The sequence below is a fragment of the Microtus pennsylvanicus genome, chromosome 13 (genome assembly GCF_037038515.1).
Source record: "Microtus pennsylvanicus isolate mMicPen1 chromosome 13, mMicPen1.hap1, whole genome shotgun sequence".
Lineage (NCBI taxonomy): Eukaryota > Metazoa > Chordata > Mammalia > Rodentia > Cricetidae > Microtus > Microtus pennsylvanicus.
This window is the reverse complement of record NC_134591.1, coordinates 36825633-36848195: the sequence shown is the minus strand read 5'-3', so window position 1 is coordinate 36848195 and position 22563 is coordinate 36825633. Positions and strand designations below refer to the sequence as shown.

General features: G+C 43.3%; 1 protein-coding gene across 1 annotated transcript in view; it reads right to left on the bottom strand.

The window, feature by feature from the left end:
* Positions 1-2786: 2786 nt before the first annotated feature.
* Positions 2787-22563, bottom strand: part of Ube2u (ubiquitin conjugating enzyme E2 U) — a 118734-nt gene continuing 98957 nt past the window's right edge. The window contains exons 8-10 of the mRNA XM_075944585.1: positions 17418-17499; positions 4734-4828; positions 2787-2965 (exon numbers count right to left, since the gene is read on the bottom strand). Of these exons, the coding sequence (XP_075800700.1) occupies positions 2787-2965; positions 4734-4828; positions 17418-17499 (356 nt within the window). The remainder of the gene's footprint in view (positions 2966-4733; positions 4829-17417; positions 17500-22563) is intronic.

The window sequence follows — 22563 nt, the reverse complement described above, 5'->3', positions numbered from 1 at the left end:
ACTAAACGCCTTTCTTTGTTGTCAGAGAGGAGTGCAGCATTCCTTGCTCCTCAAAGGAACTTCTCTTTGAAGTCGACAGAGACAAGTCCAGAAAGCCATAGGTGGTCAAAATGAAGTGAACAACTGGTCATAGTAGTAGGGTGTCCAGCCCAAACGGCTACATTTACAGTACGACCCCCACATCTAAGACTCGGAACATCACAGAAGAGGGGGTGGAAAGGTTCTGAGAATCTGAGGACGAGGGAGTTTTCTGTGAGAGTGTGTCTCTTAGAAATGATAGGGAAATAAATGCAGGTGCTTAAGCAAGACGAAAACAATGAGAACACTGATAGAAACATGAACATGAAAAGGAGAACTCTTCCAGGGCCCTGGTCCTTGTCTAAGAGATACAGGCAGTTAAACACCCTTGATTGAAGGAGAACTAGTCATTACCAGAAATGGCACCCCGATAGGTCCCCCAATATCAAGTGGTCAGCCCTAAAAGATAGACATGTGAGCAACACTAAATGATCATCAGATTGTACTTTACATATTCACATACAATAATAAGAAAAAAAGCCACAAATTTGAGTCAGATGCAGGTCATGGGAAGAGTTAGAAGGAGTGGGAGGTGAGAAATAATATATTAAATTTTAAAAATTGAAATAAAAGAATTAAAAATGCTAAACTATCATCTTGTCTACTGCTTTTGAGAGCTTATGATAGGAAGTGGTAGAAGGGTGGGAATAAGAGTGTGGGTTTATCATCTATCTCTAGAGGAAAACAGTTCCAGGCCTGATGATTAACCGACCCAAAGTGATGGGAACCTCCAGCCTTTGTCTTAAGATTGTCCCTCTGACTGCAAGAAGGAATCCGAGGCAGGAGGATGACTGTGGAGGTGGAGAAGAGGGAGAATGAGTTTCCACTGGGGTGTCTCAGATGCACATGGTCCTCTCAAGCAGAGATGCTGTTTAAGGCCATGGAAACATCAAAGAAGCAGAACCTGGGTGGGAGGTAAGACTCTGGTAGACTACATAAGAAGGGATAGAGACTGGCACCGGGCTGAGCATCAGTAAAAGGATGTCTCTACTGGAGACAGCGTGAGTGATGGGACACAAGGACAGTCACACTGTCTTGTTGGCTAGTATCTCTATTCCCACCTCACCCCTTCCCTTACTCCACCATCAGATATCAGGGCTACAGGAAATGAAAGCAAGTGTGACCCCTTGCCCTGAAGGGAAGGGATTACGTGGGAAAGAAATACCATACAAAGCAGCTGAAGACAAAGAAATGCTTTTGATTGGCTATCGTGGTCCATTTGGGGTTTGCTTCCACGTATTTGCCATCCTAACACGGCACTGGAGACGTGGTTCAGAAACCTCCCTCTGTGGCTGTGACCACCACCTAGGGCATTGCCCTCTCAATCCAGAGTGAGCCATTTGTAAGAGTTCTCATCAGGTGTGAGACTCTTAGTTGTACCAAATCAGATGTGGATCGTAACTTGGCTCTTGGCTGTATGTGGCATTCCTTGAAGGAGGAAAAACCTGGAATAGTGTCAGAAGTGTGTAACCCTGCTTGGGGGTTAGGCAGGGAGAACAGCTAGGCGGCACAGGTGTCAGGGATTACGATTGGTTGAGGCCTTCCTGTCTGAACTATCCCAGGCGGACTTGGGGCATTTAGTTAACCCGGGGAGTACCCACAGGATCAGATGCCATACTGTAGAATGGTTTTATATTTCGTAGAATTAAAGACTGCCTGATAATTGGACCCAGAGTTGGACTTACATGCCTGTGTGGATACGCACTGGTGAGCACATGGCAATAAGGATTGTTTTAAAAGGCATAGCCCAAGGTTAAGAGCACATACTGTCCTTCCCACAAGCATGAAAATCGTTCCTATTACCCACACCGGGCAGCTTCTAACTCCAGCTCCAGGAGAGCTCTCTCCTATGGCCTCCTTAAGGATTGCACATCCATGCACATACTCATACACAAACATATATGCGCATGGTTAAAGGTGAAAAGAACCCAATCCTTTAAGAAAGGGAGTGGCCGAGAGGCCCAGTAAGAGTGGTTGGGCTTATGCAGCGTTACATACATTCTTTGATCATCTTAACAAGTTTAGATGACAATCAGAGGTTAGGTTCTACTGCGTAGCATGCCCAAATGTGATATCAACTAGAGGAATGGAGGGTGTGGTGACCCCTGGCATTGATAAATCTGACTTAGGCGGTGTATGGAGGGAAGGAGGGCTGCAGGCTGTGGTAGGGGTGCATTTTGTCATATAAGAGTCCTGGCACATGTTCAAGCCGAGGCAGTAAAAAGATAGGGAACACAGGAGATGACTAGATAGGAGGGGATGGCTGGTGGAGGTCTAGAAAAATTGAAGACTTGCTGGTGGCATCTCCTCCCTTGATTACAGAGGACACGAGAACCTCGGCGGGGGCAGGGGAAGTCACAGTTACCTCTACTTGGGTTAGGCCTTTCCCGCCTTTCCTCCTGCAGCATTTTTCCTAATCTGCCTGTTACTGGTATGAATTTAGTTCCAGTACCCCGTGGATTGCGGGGGAAATGGACAAACAGCATTGACAGAATGCTGCAGTGAGCACTTGATTTTGACTGAGTTCCCAGCAAGAACAAAGTTTGAAACATCCAGAGCAAGCAGTTCACTGATTTATTCTTGAATTTTATACTTGCAGAAAGATGGCACTGCCAGGGGTAGGGAGCAGGACCCAGGTTCTCAGCATCTTCCATGGTTGCTCCCGTGAGGCTACATGATGACTGGGTGGTGTAGAAAATCCTTGGATGTTAATCATCATAGTTCAAAGACTCAACATCAAGAGCATTGGTCCAGGCGACCAGGCTATCCACTTCCTTTTCCCATGATACGTTTGACTCAACTTCTTCTGACCAATTTTCATTTTCCCACGTCTGTTCTAGTTCATCAAACCTTGATTCACTTCCTATAGACTCATAAGAAAGCTCAGCTGTGGCGGGAAACACGAAAAACAGAAATTTATTGGACTTAAGTGGGATAAACAAAGGAATCCTAATGCCACAATCATCTGACTGATAACATACAACCTTTTAAAACATCCTTTTTATATAATGTGTGTGTGTGTGTGTGTGTGTGTGTGTGTGTGTGTGTTCAGTACTGTAGAAGCTGGAGAGGAGGGAGGTTGCATCCCCTGGAGCAGGAGTTGCAGGTGGTTGAGCGCTGGCCTAGGCAGGTGCTGGGGACTCTGTGAGAGCAGCAAGAACTCTTCATTGCTGAGGCATCTCTCCAGTCCTCCTCCCTCTTCAACCTTCATCCTGTCCTTTTCCCCCTCAACCTTTTCCTCACTCATTGCTTGGTCCAGCTGACCTATCTTTTTAATATCTGCACTGGCTTATGGTTGTGTGTTAGGAAAAGGCATTCTGCCAGCAACCTCGCTGAGGTGGAAGGTAGTCTTCCCTGGCTCCAGCTTCAAGGTTGTCACAAGCCTTGTGAGAGTCTGAGCAGAGGGTCAGCTCAGATATGCCAGAATTCCTGGCACACAAAAAATATGAGCTCATAAGTGTGTACTGTAGGAATTTCATACAGAGGATGACATGGGCAAGAGACACAATGTCAGAGCTCTTGGGAGACTTCTAGAGAGGCCGACATGAGCTGAGCAAGTCTTACGAGAAACAGAGAAAACCAGAGGTGTTTTGGATTTCTGGAATCTGCCTGCACACACTGAAATATCCTGGGATGGCCCAAGCCTCATTGCAAAAATTATCTGTGGTTGGGGAGGGTGAGTATAGAACACACTGGATGAAATTCACAAAGAACTAATAAAATTTTTAAAAAAGCTATACACCTCATGACCCAATGATAGTTTCCTATGGTGTGTTAAATAATTTCACACATGGAACAACATGACAATATGCTGACACTCTAAGTTTTGGAGCATTTCCGGTATCAGATTTTTGCATTAGAGATGCTCACTGTATATTTGAATTGAACGAAAAAGGATCCCTAGGTACTAGAATATTGAAAGAATAGCTGGGTTGTAATGGCAAATGCCTTTTATCCCAGCACTTGGGAGGCAGAGGCAGGCTGATCTCTGTGAGTTCGAGGCCAGCCTGGTAGCCGGGTCTACAGAGTAAGTTCCAGGAGGGCCAAAAGCTACACAAAGAAACTTTGCCTTGGGAAAAAAAAAGTGTTTGAAGTGGGATACAAAGATACAGTGTACTTTTCTAAATAATTAAAATAATGCAGAGAATAAAGAGTAAAGAGATGTCACCCACTAGCTGGGGGGGGGGGGGGGGATAAGAGTAAGAGGTGTTATTCAAAACAACAGACAGGTATGGGAAAACCAAACAACCTCAGTTTCACCCTGATGGAAAGAGGACGAGATGAAAGGATTTGCGATCTGGTGACAACAGCAGACACGGGTAGACACCACTATTCCCATCAACGTCAACAACAACCACGTCTACAAAGCAGTGTCCAAGCATTTGGCTTTGGCTACTTTTTCACAGTTTTAAACTTAGCCTCAACTTTTCAAATAGTAACATGTTAAGAAGCATAGCAAGCTTGAAAGTATAAAAAAATAGTTCACTTTAACAATCTTTAATTCCTATGTAATTAGTTTAGTGGACTGATGTTGGTACAGTTGAAGCATACTTTTTAAGCCTCATGCACTCAAACTTATTTGAGCTGAGCAATAATTTAATATTATAAACAATAGCTTAGATATAAAAGAAAAAAACAAGCTGAATCCAATTTACTTGGAGATGAGTCGACCGTTGTTTGGATGGAGTGATCTCTACTGCGCCCTGACGATTTCTTTTCTTTATCAAACCGATACTTAGCGAGCTCAAACCTATAAAATAAAAGAAATAAAAGGCATCTATAAACTATGGGAAGTGTATATTAATTTGAGGAAGATTTGATTTCATTCAAATAGGTTGAATGAAACAGAAAGGTAGGACACAGGCCGGGAACCATGGGCTTGGACATGGTGCCATTCTTGGACACGGTGACCAGCAATGACATTATTTTAGTCTGTGCTCTCCAAAGGGGCAGTGGTGAGAGAAACAAACGTGCTGGGGATTGACATGGTAAATGCCATCATATTGCACAGGTAAAAATAGCCTGCTGCATAGCATGGGCCCCCATGACAAATGACCACAAACTTGGTGCCTTAAAATGTTCCCTTTGCCCCTGCCCTACATGTGCCCGGGATTCCCAGTGGATGCCTAGAACCAAGGCCAGTGCCGCCAGGCCCTATACACACACAGCTTCTCTACATCCATGCATACATTTAATGCCTCTTATGTCTTAACTTGTCACCCTGCAGGGAGGGGCAATGACGCTAAGACTCATTTCTTTTTCTCTTCTCACAAACAGAAGACGCAACCCCAGCAACCTCAGCATGAATGTTATTGGAATTTTGATGACATTTGTGCTTCGTCTATAGATCACTTAGTAATATAATACAGTCATTTTCCTCGTCAGTTTTAGAAGCTCGCTTTGCTGGATATAGTACTTTGGGTTAGCAGTCATTTTCAGAGCTTGAGAGACGTTACGCCATGCTTTCCTGGCTTTGCGGGTGGCGGAAGAGAGCGCTGATACAGTCTGATGTATTAGCCTTTGTGGATGAGCTGGTGCTTTCTGTTTCGCCTTTCTCTAATGTGTGCAAGTGTGAACAGGTCAGAGGACGGTCTCAGGTGTCCTCTGTCTTAATGTCCATTTATTTCTCTAGATTTAGAAATTTTTCTATTCTAATTTCATAGCATAGATTATAATTTTTTTATTCCAGTTTTTCCTGCTCTGTGGATTCTTAGTAAGGTCTTCTGATCATATCCCAGAGTTCCCGAGTGCTGTGGACATGACTTTTTTATTCCCCTTTATGGATGTTTGAGTACAGTGTTGTGTTGTGGGCTTGTCTGCCACCTCTGATAGTCTTTCTTCTCTTGGTTGAGTGTACGGGTAATGTACTACACTGTGCTTTTACTTGGCTGCTGAGGTTTTTAATTTTCAATGTTTCCCTTTCTTTTCTTTTTCTTTCTCTTTTTCTTCCTTCCTTTCTTTCTCCCTCCCTCCCTCCCTTTCTTTCTTTGTTTCTTTCTTTCTTTTTGAAACAGGACCTCCTAACACTTTAATTTTTTGCTTCACATTCCTGACTTTTCCATCCACATTGCTGGCTTCAGGCCACTGCTCATTTTGCTGGCAAATGGCTGGGTTCCTTTATCCGGTATTTTACCCATTTCGGGGTCTTTGATTGGTTGTGAGGATTGGATGGCCTTTTGGAGGTGCCAAGCTGAAACTATGGGAGACATCATGATTCTCATGTCACCCCGGTGCAGGCTTTGCTAATTGTCTCTGTATTGCTCCAGGCTTACTGTGCACACTGCTGAAGTGAGCCCAACTGCTACACTTTCAAGTTCAGTGAAGAGTATTCTCTGGTCTTCCTATAGAAAAGGGTGTGTGGGTGTGTTTGCAAATATTAATTTTAATGGAATTTTAAGTTGTATATACACATTTATATATAATTTTAGTGTATTGATAAAGTTTTATAGTAAATAAGCATATATAAAAATTATATATATCCATACAGTATGCATTTTTACCATACTGATTTATTTTTATCTATAGACGATCTCTGTTCTTTTGCATGCCCTCTATTTATTTCTTCTTCATTTTCAAGGTTTTATTTTTACTGAAAATAGATTTTTTTTCCCACACAATGTATTCTAGTCAGTTTCCCTTCCTCATCTCCTCCAGGGCCCTCCCCACGTTCCCACCAATCCAACTCCATACCTCCCCCCTCTTTTTTTGGGGGGGGGTTGAAACCTGTCCTGGAACTAGCTCTTGTAGACCATGTTGGCCTCGAACTCACAGAGATCCACCTGTCTCTGCCTCTCAAGTACTGGGATTAAAGCCGTGCGTCACCGCTGCCTGGCTTTTTCTTTTTCTTTCCCCCTTACTTTAGAAAACAAACCAGAATAGAACAAAATAAAGAGAGGGAAAAAAAAAAGCAGAAACAAAGAAAAGTCATGAGAAGCACATACACACATACACACACACAGGAAACCCATAAACCCACAAAATCAGAAACCATAACATATAAGCAAAAGTCAGTAAGGTTAAAAAAATTGCTCAGGCAAAGGATTAGGAGACAAAAACAAAAAAAAATCTCCAAAAGTACTGAGTTCATTTTGAGTGGGCCATCATTTATCAGATATGACATTGCTCCTTGAAGGTCCTTGTCTACTAACACTATCATCAATGTTAATGACTTCTGGCCTGGAGTCACAATCCTGCTTATATTCATAACTAGTTGTTTGGTATGTGAGGATAAAAACTGTAATTTTGAGTCGTCGGGCTCTGAGTTTTCTTATCTTTTCTTTAAGTGCTTATGTGACTCTGGTGCCTTGAATCAGCTTGAAACCTCCTTGGTCAGTTCTTTTTTTCAGCTCTAGGACAGTCTTTTACTGGGGGCTAGATGCCTCTAATGCCCACCTGATGTTCATTCTCTCTCTGGCAGGGTGTGGTTGGTGGAGCCCAGACTAGCTTTAAAATTTCTGTAGGTGAGAATGACTTTGAACTCATTGATCTTCTTGCCTCTGCTTCTCAAACTCTGGGATTACAGGCCTGTGTGAACAGGCCCAGTCTTCCAATGTCAGGAGGTCTCTCCGCTCAAGGCCACAAGAGCACAAAGAATTCCCAGGTCTGTGTCAGCTCCAGAAGAGTTATAAAAAAGCGTTAGGATTTAATTTTCCTTACAGTAAATATGACTTCAGAAAATTCTAAAAATTGATTTTACCCCTTTTCTTCCCACGGAGAAGCCTCTGTCTCAAAGAACATCTGATTTAAAGTTACTTATCACCCACGCAGGTGCGTAAGTGTGGGGGTGTACGGGTCAGAGGCCGACTTCCGGGTGGTGGTGCTCACCTTCCTGCTTGTTGAGGAAGGGCTCCTCTTGTTTTTATGGCTATGCTATGTCATCCAGATTAGCTGTACTGAAAACATCTGGGGTGTTCTCCTGTCTGCCTCCAGGCTCACCAAAGGAGGCCTGGGATTGCAGAGGTGCGCTACTCCAGGTGGAACCCGGATTGCCAAGCTTGCACATTTTCCACGGGTTCCCGTTGCTTTGATCACCTGAAGTTACCTAGCTTTACCATGGGTCAGGTGCCATAGTTCCGGCACATGGGAAGAGACAGGAGAAGCAAGGGTGCAAGTTTAGCTCCAGATGGCTCAAGGATAGCCTGTGCTAATGAGGTAGTGCTTCCATACCAAATTATAAAACAAAATGTTTGCTGTTACTAGAGAAATGCAAATTAAATTATGATGATGTAAAATACCACAATTATCTAGTGAAAAAGTCAAACAAAACCCCTTAATGCTTGTTCATTTAAAAAGTCTTACATAATGTCGAGAGTACTATAAGTTGCAACAAGCTCCTGAGGAGTAGATTCTTGCACATAGTGGGAATCATGAAATTGGTTTGTTCTTCCACAAACAAGCCAACTGTAGGTAACATGCTTTACTAAGATTTCTTGTCTCAATTCTCCTACTGAAACATAATTTAACATGCTTAAGGGAACAGAGTCCTCTTTCCTTGCATTTCCAGGAGTTGGGGAGAGGGGAAGGAAAGCAGGAGAGAGACTAGAGCAGGCCTGAGCCCTTCAGACTTCCAGCGGAAGCGAAGAGAAACAGAAGAGTCCCGTGTGCATTTATTGCGTTTCCTCTACGCCGCTAGAGAAGTGGAGGGCAGGCAGCAGGCTCAACCCTGCTCTTTAAGTCAGGGTCCACCAAGTCTCTGCCACAGTCCCAAAGCCACAGTAAACTGGTGAGATCGATTACCTCCATGAGAGGAAGAGGAAAGAACCAAGAATTCATTAAAAGACGTTTAAGGAACTGGATAAGTGGATTTTCAAAAGGAGAGTTTGCCACTGAGGAGGAAAGGGCCGCAGCCCGCTTCTGAGATAAGTTTCACGTGCCAGAGACAGCCGGTCTAAGATGTTCCAGAATGAGCTGCGAGCTGGTTCTGCCCTGACCTCTTGGAATCACACGTTCTCCCAGCTCCAGCCCCGCCCCAGGCCCTCAGTGCCTGCCCTGGCGCCTGGCTGAGGCAATGCTTGCCAGAATCTAAATTTCAGCTGTTAGGAAATGTGTAACCTTAGGGAGCTTAAACTTTATTTATTTACTTTAATTTTTACCCTTTTTTGCAGTTTTATAACGTGCAGCTACTCTCTAATTTCCTGGACGGTTTCACGGGCAAGTGGAAGGCATTAGGAATGTTGAACACCACCAGGTGTTCCAAGTAAACTAGGAAAGACGATTCAAGCTGAGTGGGTGTGTTGTGAAGTAGGGCGTTCAGACTCCCTGACAGTATCTAAGGAGAGAGAAAGTACTGGCCTGGCAGGAATGGTTTATTACCCTCTTTGCCTTTCTTTGTTTTGGGGACTGCAGGTCAAGCCCAAGGCCTCAGGAAGGCTAGGCAAGTGCTCCACCTCTTGGTCTCTTACAGCAGATAACTCGGATTTGTTGGCCTCGAACCCTTGACCTTCCCCTCTCCCGCCTCCAGAGTGCTGGAACTCTGTGTGTATGCCACTATGTCTGGCAGAGCTCATTGTTTAAGAGAATGTTCTCTTTTCTGATTATATGTTTTTTTCTTTATCTATATTTAAAAATAACGAACAATTGAGCACGCTGATTGCCAGTTCTCTCTTTAAACACAAGATGGCACCAAAGGTCTAATCTTTGGGGAATAACAAAGCTGGATTTCCTTAAAAATACATTCACTATGTAATTATGTAAGCCTATAAGAACGGTGTTTAAATCCGATCACTCTGAAAGGACAGCACCGAAGAATGTGAATTGCATTAAGTGAGTTTATGTAACTGGAAGAAAAGGTAGTCACTATTCTGAGAGAAAGATTATTTGTGTTTTACGAGTTTAAATACACACAATAGATGAAAAAACCCACAACCGGTTAAAATCAGATGGAAACATAATACACACCAACTTCATAAGTCACAATACGGGGCGGCTGAGTCCAGAGTGCACTCTACAAACACAAGAAAGTCTTACATTGGTATTTGACATGGCACAGGTATCCATCTCCTTTCTAACAGAACAAATTAAGACCATGTAAGAGTCGACCTTGACGCTGAGGCGCACGTACACGCAAACCTCTCTCCCTTCAAGATAAGCATGATCTGCTCCTGCCTGGGAGCAGACAAAATGTGGACCCTTTCTAAGACTTTAAATCTCCGGGGAGTATGTTCTACTAGGTAAGTCGGAAATACTTGCTGCAGCTTTCCAGCGAGATTTGTGCTTATCAACACAGCCTGGTTAGTCTTTGTGCCTCCATTCTTTTTAAACTGGTAAGTTAGAGAAAAGCGCCAGAGGTGGTGACCCAGCTGGAAGTGGAGGCGAGGAGCCTAGATTTGGTGCTGTGCACTGGGCCAGCCTGAGTGACGGACTGTGGGGTTGGGTAGCTGTGGCTTTGCAGAATGTTTACATATATCTTTGTGTGTTACACTCCGAGGCCTGCCTGTCAGCCCCAGCAGAGCATCAGGGATGGAGGGGAAATGCCTAGTGAGTAGATTCTATTCTGCCATGCTACTTCCTGTCCCCTCTATACATCTCTCTTAGCTTTTGTCACTGGCACAAAATACCTGAGGTCGTCAACTTAAAAAAGAAACAAAACAAAACAAGCAAGCAAACAACAACGAAAAAAAAAACCCACAAGGTTTCTTTGTAGATCATGGTTTCAGCCCATGGTCTCTTGGTCCTATCATTTTGATCCTTTGATAAGGGGGGACATCATAGTGAAATAAAGCTACTTATTCCATAGTGGTCAGAAAGCAAAAAGAAGGTGTTTTAGTCCCATTGTCCCCCCAAAAGCATGCCCCAGTGGTCTGATTCCCTTCTACGAGGCCCCACCTTCTGAAGATCCCACCAATCCCTGCTGGCACCACAGACCAACTCTTTAGCACACTCTACTGGTTTGCTTTTCTATGGCTGTGATAAAGCACTAGGGCTCAAAGCAGCCTGTGGAGGGGAGGGTTGGTTTGGTTTACTCGGGACAGGAACCTGGGAACAGGAATTGAAACAGAAGCCGTGGAGGACATTGCTTACAGATGGCGCCTCACGGTGCGCTAAACTGTTTTCTTTACCACCATACCCTGGGCTCTCCTCAAGCAATTAACTCTCAAGAAAATGCTCCAGACGTACCCACAGGCCATCTGATGGAGGCTTTTCCCCATTAATGTTTCTCTTCTCAGATAAGTCTAGCTTGTGTCATGCTAACAGGAAAAGTAGGACTCACGACCTTTGGGGAGCGCAAGACTCAGACTGTGACGATCTGCTGTGTGCGCACAGGAACGATGTTCTTTAAGGAATTCTATGTCAGCCGGGTGGCGGGGCGCACACCTTTAATCCCAGCATTTGGGAGGCAGAGCCAGGTGGATCTCTGTGAGTTCGAGGCCAAGAGGTAGTTCCAGGACAGGCTGCAAAGCTAGAGAAACCCTGTCTCACAAATCCAAAAGAAAAGAAAAAGGATTCTTTGTCTACTGAACATGAAATTCCACCAGAATTAATAACTTAGCTACCTAGCTGACTCTGAGAGCTTAGGCTCTGGATAGAGATTGCTTCTGTTGCTAGGTAAGTAATCATTCGTTGTAGCATTTGGCACTTTCCACTGGGTATGAGCAAGGGTGTCTAAAGAATGGCCTTCGTTATGTCGTTATGCTCTGATTTTATATGTCCACTATTTCTCCTGAGGAAGTAAGTTTAGACCGCCCATCAGATGTTAGAGCCATTTTCTTAGGAAGAAGGCATTTATGAATATTCAAATGACAGTCAAAGCAGTGTAAAAAAAAGCCTTAGAAATAAACACCCAATCACATGATTGTGAATATTTCTGTACTGATTGTGATAATGAGTTTCTATTACTAGAAACCAAAATCTATGAAAGAGTTTAGAATTTGCATAAAATATTTATGACTTTCATATTTCCAGTTTTCAATCCTGGTTTATGGACTATACCCTAGAATCCCCAAACAGAACCATGGTCGTCTCTACATCATGGGTCTTCAATTTCAGTTTGTTTTTCTAAAACTGATTTCTTTTAATTCTAATATTAAATGGTGAGACAAAATGCACATGCATTTTTTTCAACAGTGAACTGAGTACGTACTGTGTGCTGCCCACTCCACGAAGCACAGAGAATGCAAGACTATTTCAATGCCCCTCTCCTGGGTGCTTCCCCAGAGGCAGAAACTGCATACTACCCAAGAGAGGATGAGAGATTTGAGACCTCAGAGCACATAGAGGACAGTTTCACATGGAGAAATGTGTGTTGGATCCATGCCACCCTTGTGCAATGCTGTACCTGTGTGCAACGCTGTACCAGGCAGAAGAGAGGTGGGGCAGAGAAGGCAAATTGCAGGCACAATGGCACTAGAGACGTGTGGTCAGCTACGTGCTATTTTCTAACTTGAGATAAATTTACATTTTTTACATATTTCTGCCAGAGATTATTTTCATTCTGTGGAAAGCTGGGGGGCATACACTTCCATATTCCCCACTCCTCAGGAACTAATGTTTCTTGAATGTTCCTAGGCTAAACTTTAAATAAGTGGTGTCGTTCAAGAAACTCAATGTAAAACAGCTTTGCAAGGATGGTTGTGTTATGACCAGGGTGACACGTTCTGAGAGGACAAGAGCCCCCGCCAAGATCTGCCTTTCTCTTCTCCCTGCTATTTCCGAGGAAAGGTTTTCCATCTGTGACGGGAACAAGGACCAGAGCAGAGGCAGAATGAACAATGGCAAGTCCTACGGGCGCGTCTGTGTGCTAGGTTCTGTGCCAGGCAGCGTGAAAAACATTTACACATATTGAATTAGTGAATTCTCGAGACCTCTTTGGAAGGCATGTGCTATTGCAGGGACACAAATGAAGCAAAAGGCGTCAGATACGATGCTCAAGGACCCAGGGGCGATAACCGGACAGTTTCAGGGCCCCTGCACTTAACCACATACATCAAAGGCCACCTTTTGACTCAGGCCAAGACTTAAGTCAGGGTCCCGGTAAAGACTCTGCTGGGACAGATACTCTGGGTGGAAGGCACAGACGGGGAAGAAATCTCAGGTCTCCATGTCAGAGTAAGAATCAAGTACCGCAGGATGCGGGCAGTGAGCAGGAGGAACAACAGGAGATGGGAAACACGATGCAGATAAAAGTCTCAATTTGCATTTTTCTTTCTCATGAATGAGTGAGTGAATAATTAATGAGGTTGAGGCTAATGTCCTTAGATGTGCTAAACTAGGGGCTCCACCACCGAGTCACATCTCTAACCCCTGTTTTGTTTGTTTAAACAGGAAATATCAGTGTAAGGAAGACATTTTCAAACACTTATTTAAAGCAAAGAGATGAAGGCTGGAAAGATGGCTCAGAGGTTAAGAGCACTACTGGCTGCTCTTCCAGAGGTCCTGAGTTCAATTCCCAGAACCCACACAGTGACTTGTAATCATCCATAATGAGGTCTGGTGCTCTCTTCTGGCATGCGGGCAGAACAGTGTATATGTAATAAATAAATAAACATTTAAAAAATTGTAAAAGAAACAGAGAGATGATAGGCATGATGGTTCGTGTTTGTAATTACCACACCCAAGAGGTTGAGGCAGGGGGATAGCAAGTTTAAATTTAGCCCAGGTTACAAAGTTAGTTCAAAGGCTGCCTTGTCTCAAGAAACCAGGGGCTGGGTATTTAGCTGAGTGGTTAGGGCCCTCAGTGTCGTGCCCTGCCCTGGATTCAGTCTCCAGTAGTTCTGAAACTCCCTCACCCTGTCATGATGGCTACTTTAAACTGTGAACTTGATTTAGCACCATGAAGGAGACATACTTCTGAACATGTCTTATTTCCAGAGATATTTGACTGAGGAAGGAAGAGCCATCTTGACTGTGAGTAGTGCTTCTCCGTGCGTGGGGGAGGATCCTGGACTGAGCAAAATGAGAAAAGGAGACCGTCCCAGTGCCCGTATCTCTTGCTTCCCAGCTATGGACACAATGTGACCACCACCTTGCCTTCCTGCTTCATGCCTCCCTGCCACGGTGGCATACCCTCACAGTGTGAGCCAAAACAGACCCTTCCTTTCTTACACTCTTCCCTTGGGTATTTGTTCACAACAATGAGAAAAGTAGCTAACACAGACCCAACAAAATCACCACAAGGGAGGCTGGAGAGATGTCTCAGAAGTTAAGAAAGCTTTCTGCTCTCTCAGAAGACTACAGTTCAGATTCCAGAATGCACATTGGGCAACTTACAATTACCTGTAATTCCATCTCCAGGGGATGTGACTTACACATATGTACACATGCACACACATACATACACACATATACACACTCATGTGCAAAAATAAGCACTATATCTTTAAAGAAACAGCAAACTCAGCTGGGTGGTGGCGCACGCCTTTAATGCCAGCACTTTAATGACAGAGGCAGGCAGATCTCTGTGAGTTCGAGACCAGCCTGGTCTACAAGAGCTAGTTCCAGGACAGGCTCCGAAGCTTCAGAGAAACCCTGTCTTGAAAAATCAAAAACAAAAACAAACAAAAAAAAAAAGAAAGAAAAAAAAAACAACAAACTCTGGTACATGAAAGTACTATGGCTTACCTATACAATTCCTCACATTTTCTACTCGAGCCTCTCAATTGAGCACTTTATCACATATCAAACATTAAGAATTGTTGGTAGTTATCTGGAAAGAAGCTGAGCTTCACTGCTCCTTAGGTTTCTTCTATGCTGGCATTCATTTGCATACACAAATATTTATGCCACTACAAAATGCACATAAGCGAAACATCTTCTAAAAACTTTATTCGAAGTGGTTTCTTTCCTGACTACTCAATTCCACACTTTATCAGAAGCAAAGGCCTTTGATCTGCACATATCCTCATCAGCCACCAGATGGCACAAGGTGTGAGTGTCTTCTTCTGACAAGGCCACTGCACACAACTTGACCTATACACTCAAAATAATGTATTTTGAAGTGTTCTATCACTCAAACAGCTCAGCTATTTTAGCCACATGTAGACGTGAGTGACTAAGTTGAAACTGACATGGGCCTCATTTTTCCAAATCTTGGGGCTCCGGGAGACTCTGGCCAACATAATGAACCAATGAACAAACAAGTAAATCAGAACAGCTCCATGGCAGGAGACAGGAAAAGGAGTCAGGTCAAAGCAATGACCGTCTTAGATTCTGAGTAAATTTTTCAACTGCAAAATAAACTTGACACAGGCCTTCAAGAGAAAACATGTTCATACCCCTTCACATGCAGCTTGATACATTATTTTTTTTTGCCTGTTATTTATGCTGAAAGCAGGAACTCGATATAAAAATGTTTCTTTGCTTTGGTCTGAAGAAAAGTTGTTGTTAAAGTTTGTAGGAAAACAAAAGTAGAGAAAAGCCTATTTGCCTTTTATTCAAATTCACAACGGAGAGCATATTTAATGGTCATGTGTTTCAATCTCAAAAACCCAGAATACTGGCCGCTGACAACAAGATCTAAAATGCGAGATAAAGAAGCTGGGTGCTACAAGGTCTTCCCTTCCCGGGCCTCATGGCAGCGCATTTGCTACACACTGTGAAGAAGAGACTACTTACCTGCTTTCTCTCCTATGTGGAATTCAGGACACACACACACACACACACACACACACACACACAGAGAGAGAGAGAGAGAGAGAGAGAGAGAGAGAGAGAGAGAGAGAGAGAGAGAAAGAGAGAGAGAGAGAGAGAGACGGACGGACAGACAGACAGACAGAGAATAGAAGGGAGACTTGTTTGGGAAGAGAAAGGAGCCTTAGCAGAGAAATGGGCAGGGAGAGAAAGGGAGTGTTTAATATGTCCTGAGTGTATGTTATATTTGAATGGAAAAAAATTAAAAACCCATCCCTTTGTACAGGGAGTTCACCCTTATTTGTTGTATGTGGTGTGTGCACATTTGGGTGTGTGTATGTGCATGTAAACCTATGTGTTGACGTGTGTGGTGTGTGCACATTTGGGTGTGTGTATGTGCATGTAAACCTATGTGTTGACGTGTGTGGTGTGTGCACATTTGGGTGTGTGTATGTGCATGTAAACCTATGTGTTGACGTGTGTGGTGTGTGCACATTTGGGTGTGTGTATGTGCATGTAAACCTATGTGTTGACCGTGTGTGGTGTGTGCACATTTGGGTGTGTGTATGTGCATGTAAACCTATGTGTTGACCGTGTGTGGTGTGTGCACATTTGGGTGTGTGTATGTGCATGTAAACCTATGTGTTGATGTGTGTGGCTGTGCACAGGTGGATGGAGGCTAGTGGTTGACATCTGATGTCTTTCTTGATCGTTCCACTAAGGTACGGTTCCTTGCTTAACCTAGAGCTCTCCAATTTGGCTAGTAAAAAGTATCCCAGCTTGACAGGACCCCCTGTCTCTGACTTCTGAGCACAGGGATTACAGGAGGGACCGCAGGCCTATCTGGCATTTACATGGGTACTGGGGACCTGGACTCTGGTCTTCATACATGCATGGCAAGCACATTATTCCCAGATCCTCCTCCAATAAAATGATTTAAATTATACAAGAATAAAGATTTTATATGTATACATAATCTTTATTCATATATAAAAATATATTTATATATACATGTATTCATGTATATATGTGTGTGTGTATGTGTGTGTGTGTGTGTGTATGTATGTATGTATGTGTGTGTATATACATGGCTCCTAAATGAGAAATTTTGGGAAAACAAAGTCAGAGCTATGAGAAAGATGAAAAGGTAACTAACTGGTGATAACTAACTCTGAAGAGGACCAGCTTGCTCCTCTATGGCTCATGTCCTCTCTCCATGATGCCAGCTTTTGATGTGGCATTCCCCTCTATATGCTGTGAATGTGTTTTTTAAATGAATAAAGCTGCTTTGGTCCTGTGGCAGGGCAGAATAGAGCTAGGTGGGAAAACTAAACAGAATGCTGGGAGAAAGTAGGCGGAGTCAAGGAGATGCCATGTAGCTGCCAAAGGAGAAATAGGCCTGCCTGCAGAACCTTACCTGTAAACCACAAGCCTCATGGTAAAATACAAAATAATGGACATGGGTTAGTTTAAAACATAGGAGCTAGCTGGCAATATGTCTAAGTGATTGGCCAAGCAGTGTTGTAATAGTTTCTATGTGATTATTTTGGGTCTAGGTGGCCAGGAAACAAAGGTGCGGTCTCTGCTTACTAGCTTTCCTACCTGTGTTCCTGTGAAAGAAAATTGTACTTTCTTATGATTAGTCTCATGCTTAGAAAAGGCAAAGGCTGCCCTTCCCAGGGTTTCTGCCAATGGCTCAGTAGATAGTAGCGAGCAGAATCGCCAACACTCAAGGCCAATGCCATCACACAGTCAAAGCACTTGGAATGTCTTACTTCGGCTTCCATTCTCTGTTATGCTGTCGGTTTTGTTGCTTCCATTTGTAGTACTGTCCCATGAATTTTGGATCTCCAACAACTGAAATAAAATGATTAAAAAAAGAAATAGTCATATACACTCTTTAATATAGTTCAGAGTCGAAAGTACCTCACTTTTCATTAAGTTGATATGTTGCAATTGCACACACTGTATAGTTCATGTTACAATACTTGAAGACTTTGCAAGTGTTTTCTTTTTATTGGTTCTATGTAATACTCAATACTGTTTGAAATAAGTAGATTGTGACTTAGAAATTGTTTTCATTATAATGACATTCGTTTATATATCATTTATGCAGTTAAATAAAATTTATGGTAGATCATTGCTTTGGACTGAAGTTCTGCACTGGGCCCCAATATCACTGCAAGATGAAGTTTCTCAAGCTGGGTGGTGGTACATGCCTCTGATCCCAGCACTAAGGAGGCAGAAGCAGATGGATCTCTGAGTTTGAGGCCCATCTGGTTTACAGAGTGAGTTCTAGTACAGCTAAGGCTACACAGAGAAATCCAGTCTTGGAAAGAAAAATGAAAAAGATGGATTTTCCTTTATTTTTATTTTTATTTTTGTGCTCACAGTGCTGCTTAAAGCAAGCAACAGAGTCCCTACACAAATCAGATTACACTAACCAACTGGAAGGCCCCAGTCAGGCTTGGCAGTCCCCTCTGCTGTTCCCTCATGAGAAAACGGACCGGGTTGTTTCCTGGTTCCTGTAGGACCCAAGATCTCCTATTCCTTAGTTAAATTGCTACCCAATTCATGATTCACCAATAAAAGCCAATTTCGTCTTTAAACTTGTAGAAACTTTGTATCTTATTTCTAAAGTATTAAGATAACTCATGAAAATCATGGACCTTAATAGCTTAATGAATTTCTAATTCAGTGCTTGGAGTGAAAAATTGAATCTTGGGATTGGAAGTAACAATGTTTTCATTTCTATTCTGAGAACTGTCACTTTGTTTTGCTTCCGGAGCCTATACACTCCAAGTAAAGATTCTGCTGGACACTTACATTCCAGGGACATTTCAGATCTGGATCTTTCAAAGAGCAAGAGTCTCAAACAGATGGTCCTGCTGGCCACAAGGGAATCCATGACACTGCCCCTTCCCCTGGATGATGACAAAGTCTACCATGCCCCCCCCCAATCTGAGCTTTGGGAGTTGCCTCTGGCCCAGTTCATCTTTCTGGATCCATGCCAGTCAAGTTCATCCCTGTCCCAAGGAGTGAGCCTCTAACACTGGAAGGCAGATCTTAAGGAAGCCTTGGCTCCTTTAACGTTTTCTTAGAACTTGGTTTTTCTAGAGACAATCATCTTCACTGTTCTCGTGAGAACCTTAGTTGATGTTCCTAATAAAAATTTATATCCAGAAGCTGGAGAAATGGATTTGTGGTTAAGAGCACTTGCTGGCTAGGCAGTGGTGGCACACACCTTTAATCCCAGCACTCGGGAGGCAGAGGCAGACGGATCTCTGTGAGTTCTAGGTCAGCCTGGTCTACAGAGAAAGTTCTAGGACAGGCTCTAAAGCTACACAAAGAAACCCTGTTTCAAAAAACCAGGAGGAAAAAAAAGCACTTGCTGTTCTTCCAGAGGATCTGGGTTCAAGTCTCACCACGTGGAGCTCACAACTACCTATAGTTCCAACTCCAGGGAATCGAACACCTCTGGCTTCTATTAGCAGACACATGCAACTATACACAACTAAACAAAACCCCTTTATGTTCACGACAGAGAATTCAGTTCCGTGGCAGAGCCCTGGCTTCCATCCCTAGCAACCCGAACAGCAGGATTTTTACTTTGTTTGACTGGTACAGGTACAAGTGGACTTACCAGCCCACTGTGTGCTGCGTTTCTGTCAACCTAGCTCATGTCTTCATTAGAATAGTTTGAAATTGTGTTACCTTACTGGCTCACAAGTTTGTGGTTAGTCACAACTGTACTCTTTTTTTCTTTTTTAAAAATATTTATTTATTTATTATGTATACAATATTCTGCCTGCGTGTATGCCTACAGGTCAGAAGAGGGCACCAGACCTCATTACAGATGGTTGTGAACCACCATGGGGTTGCTGGGAATTGAACTCAGTACCTTTGGAAGATGAGGCAATGCTCTTAACCACTGAGCCATCTCTCCAGCCCCTGAAAACTGTACTCTTAACCTATATCACAGATCCACACCTGCTTCTCCCCTCTCTCTACCTTCCCTCCCCTTTCCATCTCTCCTCTCCTCTCCTCTCCTCTCTCCTCTCCTCTTCTGAGTTTGTAGTTGAACCACCTAACTGGTCAGATATTCTCCACTAGTCTTACTGTTATTTGGAATCTCTAACATATCAGTGGTTTATTCTTTCTTTTGACAGTGTTTTTCTGTGTAGCCCTGACTGCCGCGGAACTAGCTCTGTAGACCAGGCCAGCCTCAAATTCATGTAGATCTGCCTGCTTCTGCCTCCTGGGCACTGGTGCTAAAGGTGTGCACCACTAAGCCTGACCAAGGATTTACTTTCTCTTTGTAATGTAATGCCATTTGCTTTAGATAGACATTTAGACATTTCTTTTCCTTCTGTTAAATGAGATGATTTTTCACCAACAACATTCCTAGAAAGACTCTAACCTTTCTCGTCCTCAGATCCACAGGAGCACACACAGCCACGCTGCCTTCCAGGCCCCATTAGACTCTTCATGCTGGTATTTCAGTAGAGCCTCCATCCCACTGAAGAAGCAAATCTCAGCTCCCTAGAGTTCTTAGTAAAGAATTGTCTTTCCTTTAGGTGAGTGACATATGGAACTGGAATTCTTTTTTTTTTTTAAATTAATTTATGTATTATATGTACAGTGTTTCACCTGCATGTATGCCTGCAGACCAGAAGAGGGCACCAGATCTAATTACAGATGGTTGTGAGCCACCGTGTAGTTGCTGGGACTTGAACTTAACCTCTGAGCCATCTCTCCAGGCCCTGGAATTCTTACTATGGGTGGTGGGGATGTAGAGGAGGTGTGGAGGAGAGCCGTTATACCATTTTCCCCGACAACTAGCAACGTTCCAGTGTCATTGTAGGAACAATCTTCCATTTGCATGGACAAAATTAAAGATTTTGCCGAGTTTCTACTAAAAGATTTGTATTTTTCTTTACTTTTCTGAAAGGCCTTTCCTGCCTTATGGATGTGAAGCTGTATGGCAGGCGGTCCCCACCTTATGTATTACCATCCCAGAGTGGCCAGGCCACCCCTCCGAGCAGTGCATTTATATTCTGTTGACGCCAGCTTCACTGCTTTCGTCTCAGAGGTAAAGACACCACAGTTCTGCTTACAGACCTTGAAGGCTTCTCATATTTGACCTCTATGACTTCTTTTCTGCTCATCTGTCTTCTACCATCGCTTATAAACTCCTTACATTGCTTACCTATAATACGTATCTTCTGGTCTCCAAGACAGTCAACTGTTAGGTTGTACATGTTCAAGGAGCGATGCTGATTAGTGGAAAAGAACAAAGGAGGAGGAGCGGGTCCAAGTTCCAGAGGGTGAAATCCCTCCCTCACGTCTCTTGCTTGTGGGATGGTTTCATAAGTCATGGCAGAAGAGGGCTCCTTCCACAGCTTTCGTAATATCATTTTCTCTTGAAAATTACCATGTTGCTTCCACCCTGGAATTTGTTTGTTTCTGCAACAGTGGGGCTAGAACTCAGGACCTTGTGCCTCCCTACTCTCTCTCTCTCTCTCTCTCTCTCTCTCTCTCTCTTTTTTCCATAATGAGACAGGACAGAAAGAGGCAGGGATTTATCTTTTTAAAATAATTGAACCACTTAATTTTATTAAGCAGGAGTCAGTAATTTTTTACCAGTTATATAGCCTGTCCACAAAACACATCTATATGGTTTCTGAAATGTATATGCAAAAAAAACTTACAATCATATTTTTTAGTAACAGTAATAAAGTTTTCCAAAGCTCACAGGATGGCTTACAAAGACACGCCTAGATAATCAATGTTGGGACAATGTGGGTTTGTGTAGGCCTAAAAAGCTGGCTTACGGTCTGGACAAATCTTGTTGATACAGATACTTTCTCTATGTGATTTGGTTGTGTGTGTGTGTGTGTGTGTGTGTGTGTGTGTGTTTTGCTTTGTTTTGAAGTCACCAAGGGAAAGGCAGGAGTATTCTCTAGCTCTCTTCGGGTTCTAGCAAGCCTCCATGCTCATAAGTCAGCTCTGGGTCTTGCCATGATTAAGGTAGGGTAGGCTCCTTTTGGCTTCTTAGCCTGGCAGTTGGAGTTGGGGCGGCGGGGGGAGTGGGAGTGGGAGAGAATGGGAGGAGGGGAGGGAGTGGGAACTGGGATTGGTATGTAAAATAAAAAATAGTCTGTTTTTGTTTTGTTTTGTATTTAAATAAAATAAAAAATAAGAACAATTTTTAAAAGAGGCAGGAAAAATTTAGGGGGACATGAAAAGAGAAATACTCCTCTCCTCGGAATCCAGTGAAACCCCTAGCAAGCAGGAAAGCAAGAATGCACAATTAACAACCGCTTAAGGCCTTTCTCCCTTCCCTGATGTAAACCTGTAATTTTCTAGGAATTTCACCAGAAACTCCATTTGCAATGGAAGGACACATGCGTACTAAAGTCCTTGTGCAACCCTAGAGGCTTCTGGTTTCTTCTTATCAGATTATAATTTCATCCAAGGCACCTCCAGAACCACTCTATAATCTCGTTTACCAAATGAGAACAAAAGAGGACAGGAATCTCAGAGCCCCCCTTGGAAAGATAACGAGAGTCACCAAGACGGTCCCTATGGATAAGAGTGAGACAATGGCCACTCTCCTGTGAGAAGTCCAGGCCTTATTTTCCCTACTTTCTCTAGAGAAACATATAATCCCCTTGGGTGTATCTTTCCTTCTGAGAGCCCATCTCTTGACTTTCATGCTTAAATCTATACCAAAATATTTTTAACTTTTTTTTTTTCCAACTTTGCCTCATCTTTGGCATTGAAGCCAAGAATTCTGGCTTGGTCTGAGTTGAGGTCTCTAAAATCCTAGAAGAATTCAGGTTATTGGGTGCCCAGTTGTTCTTTTGCCACTGGCAATGATGTGCCGCTTTCCCTGCAGAAGCAGAAGGTGACTTGGAA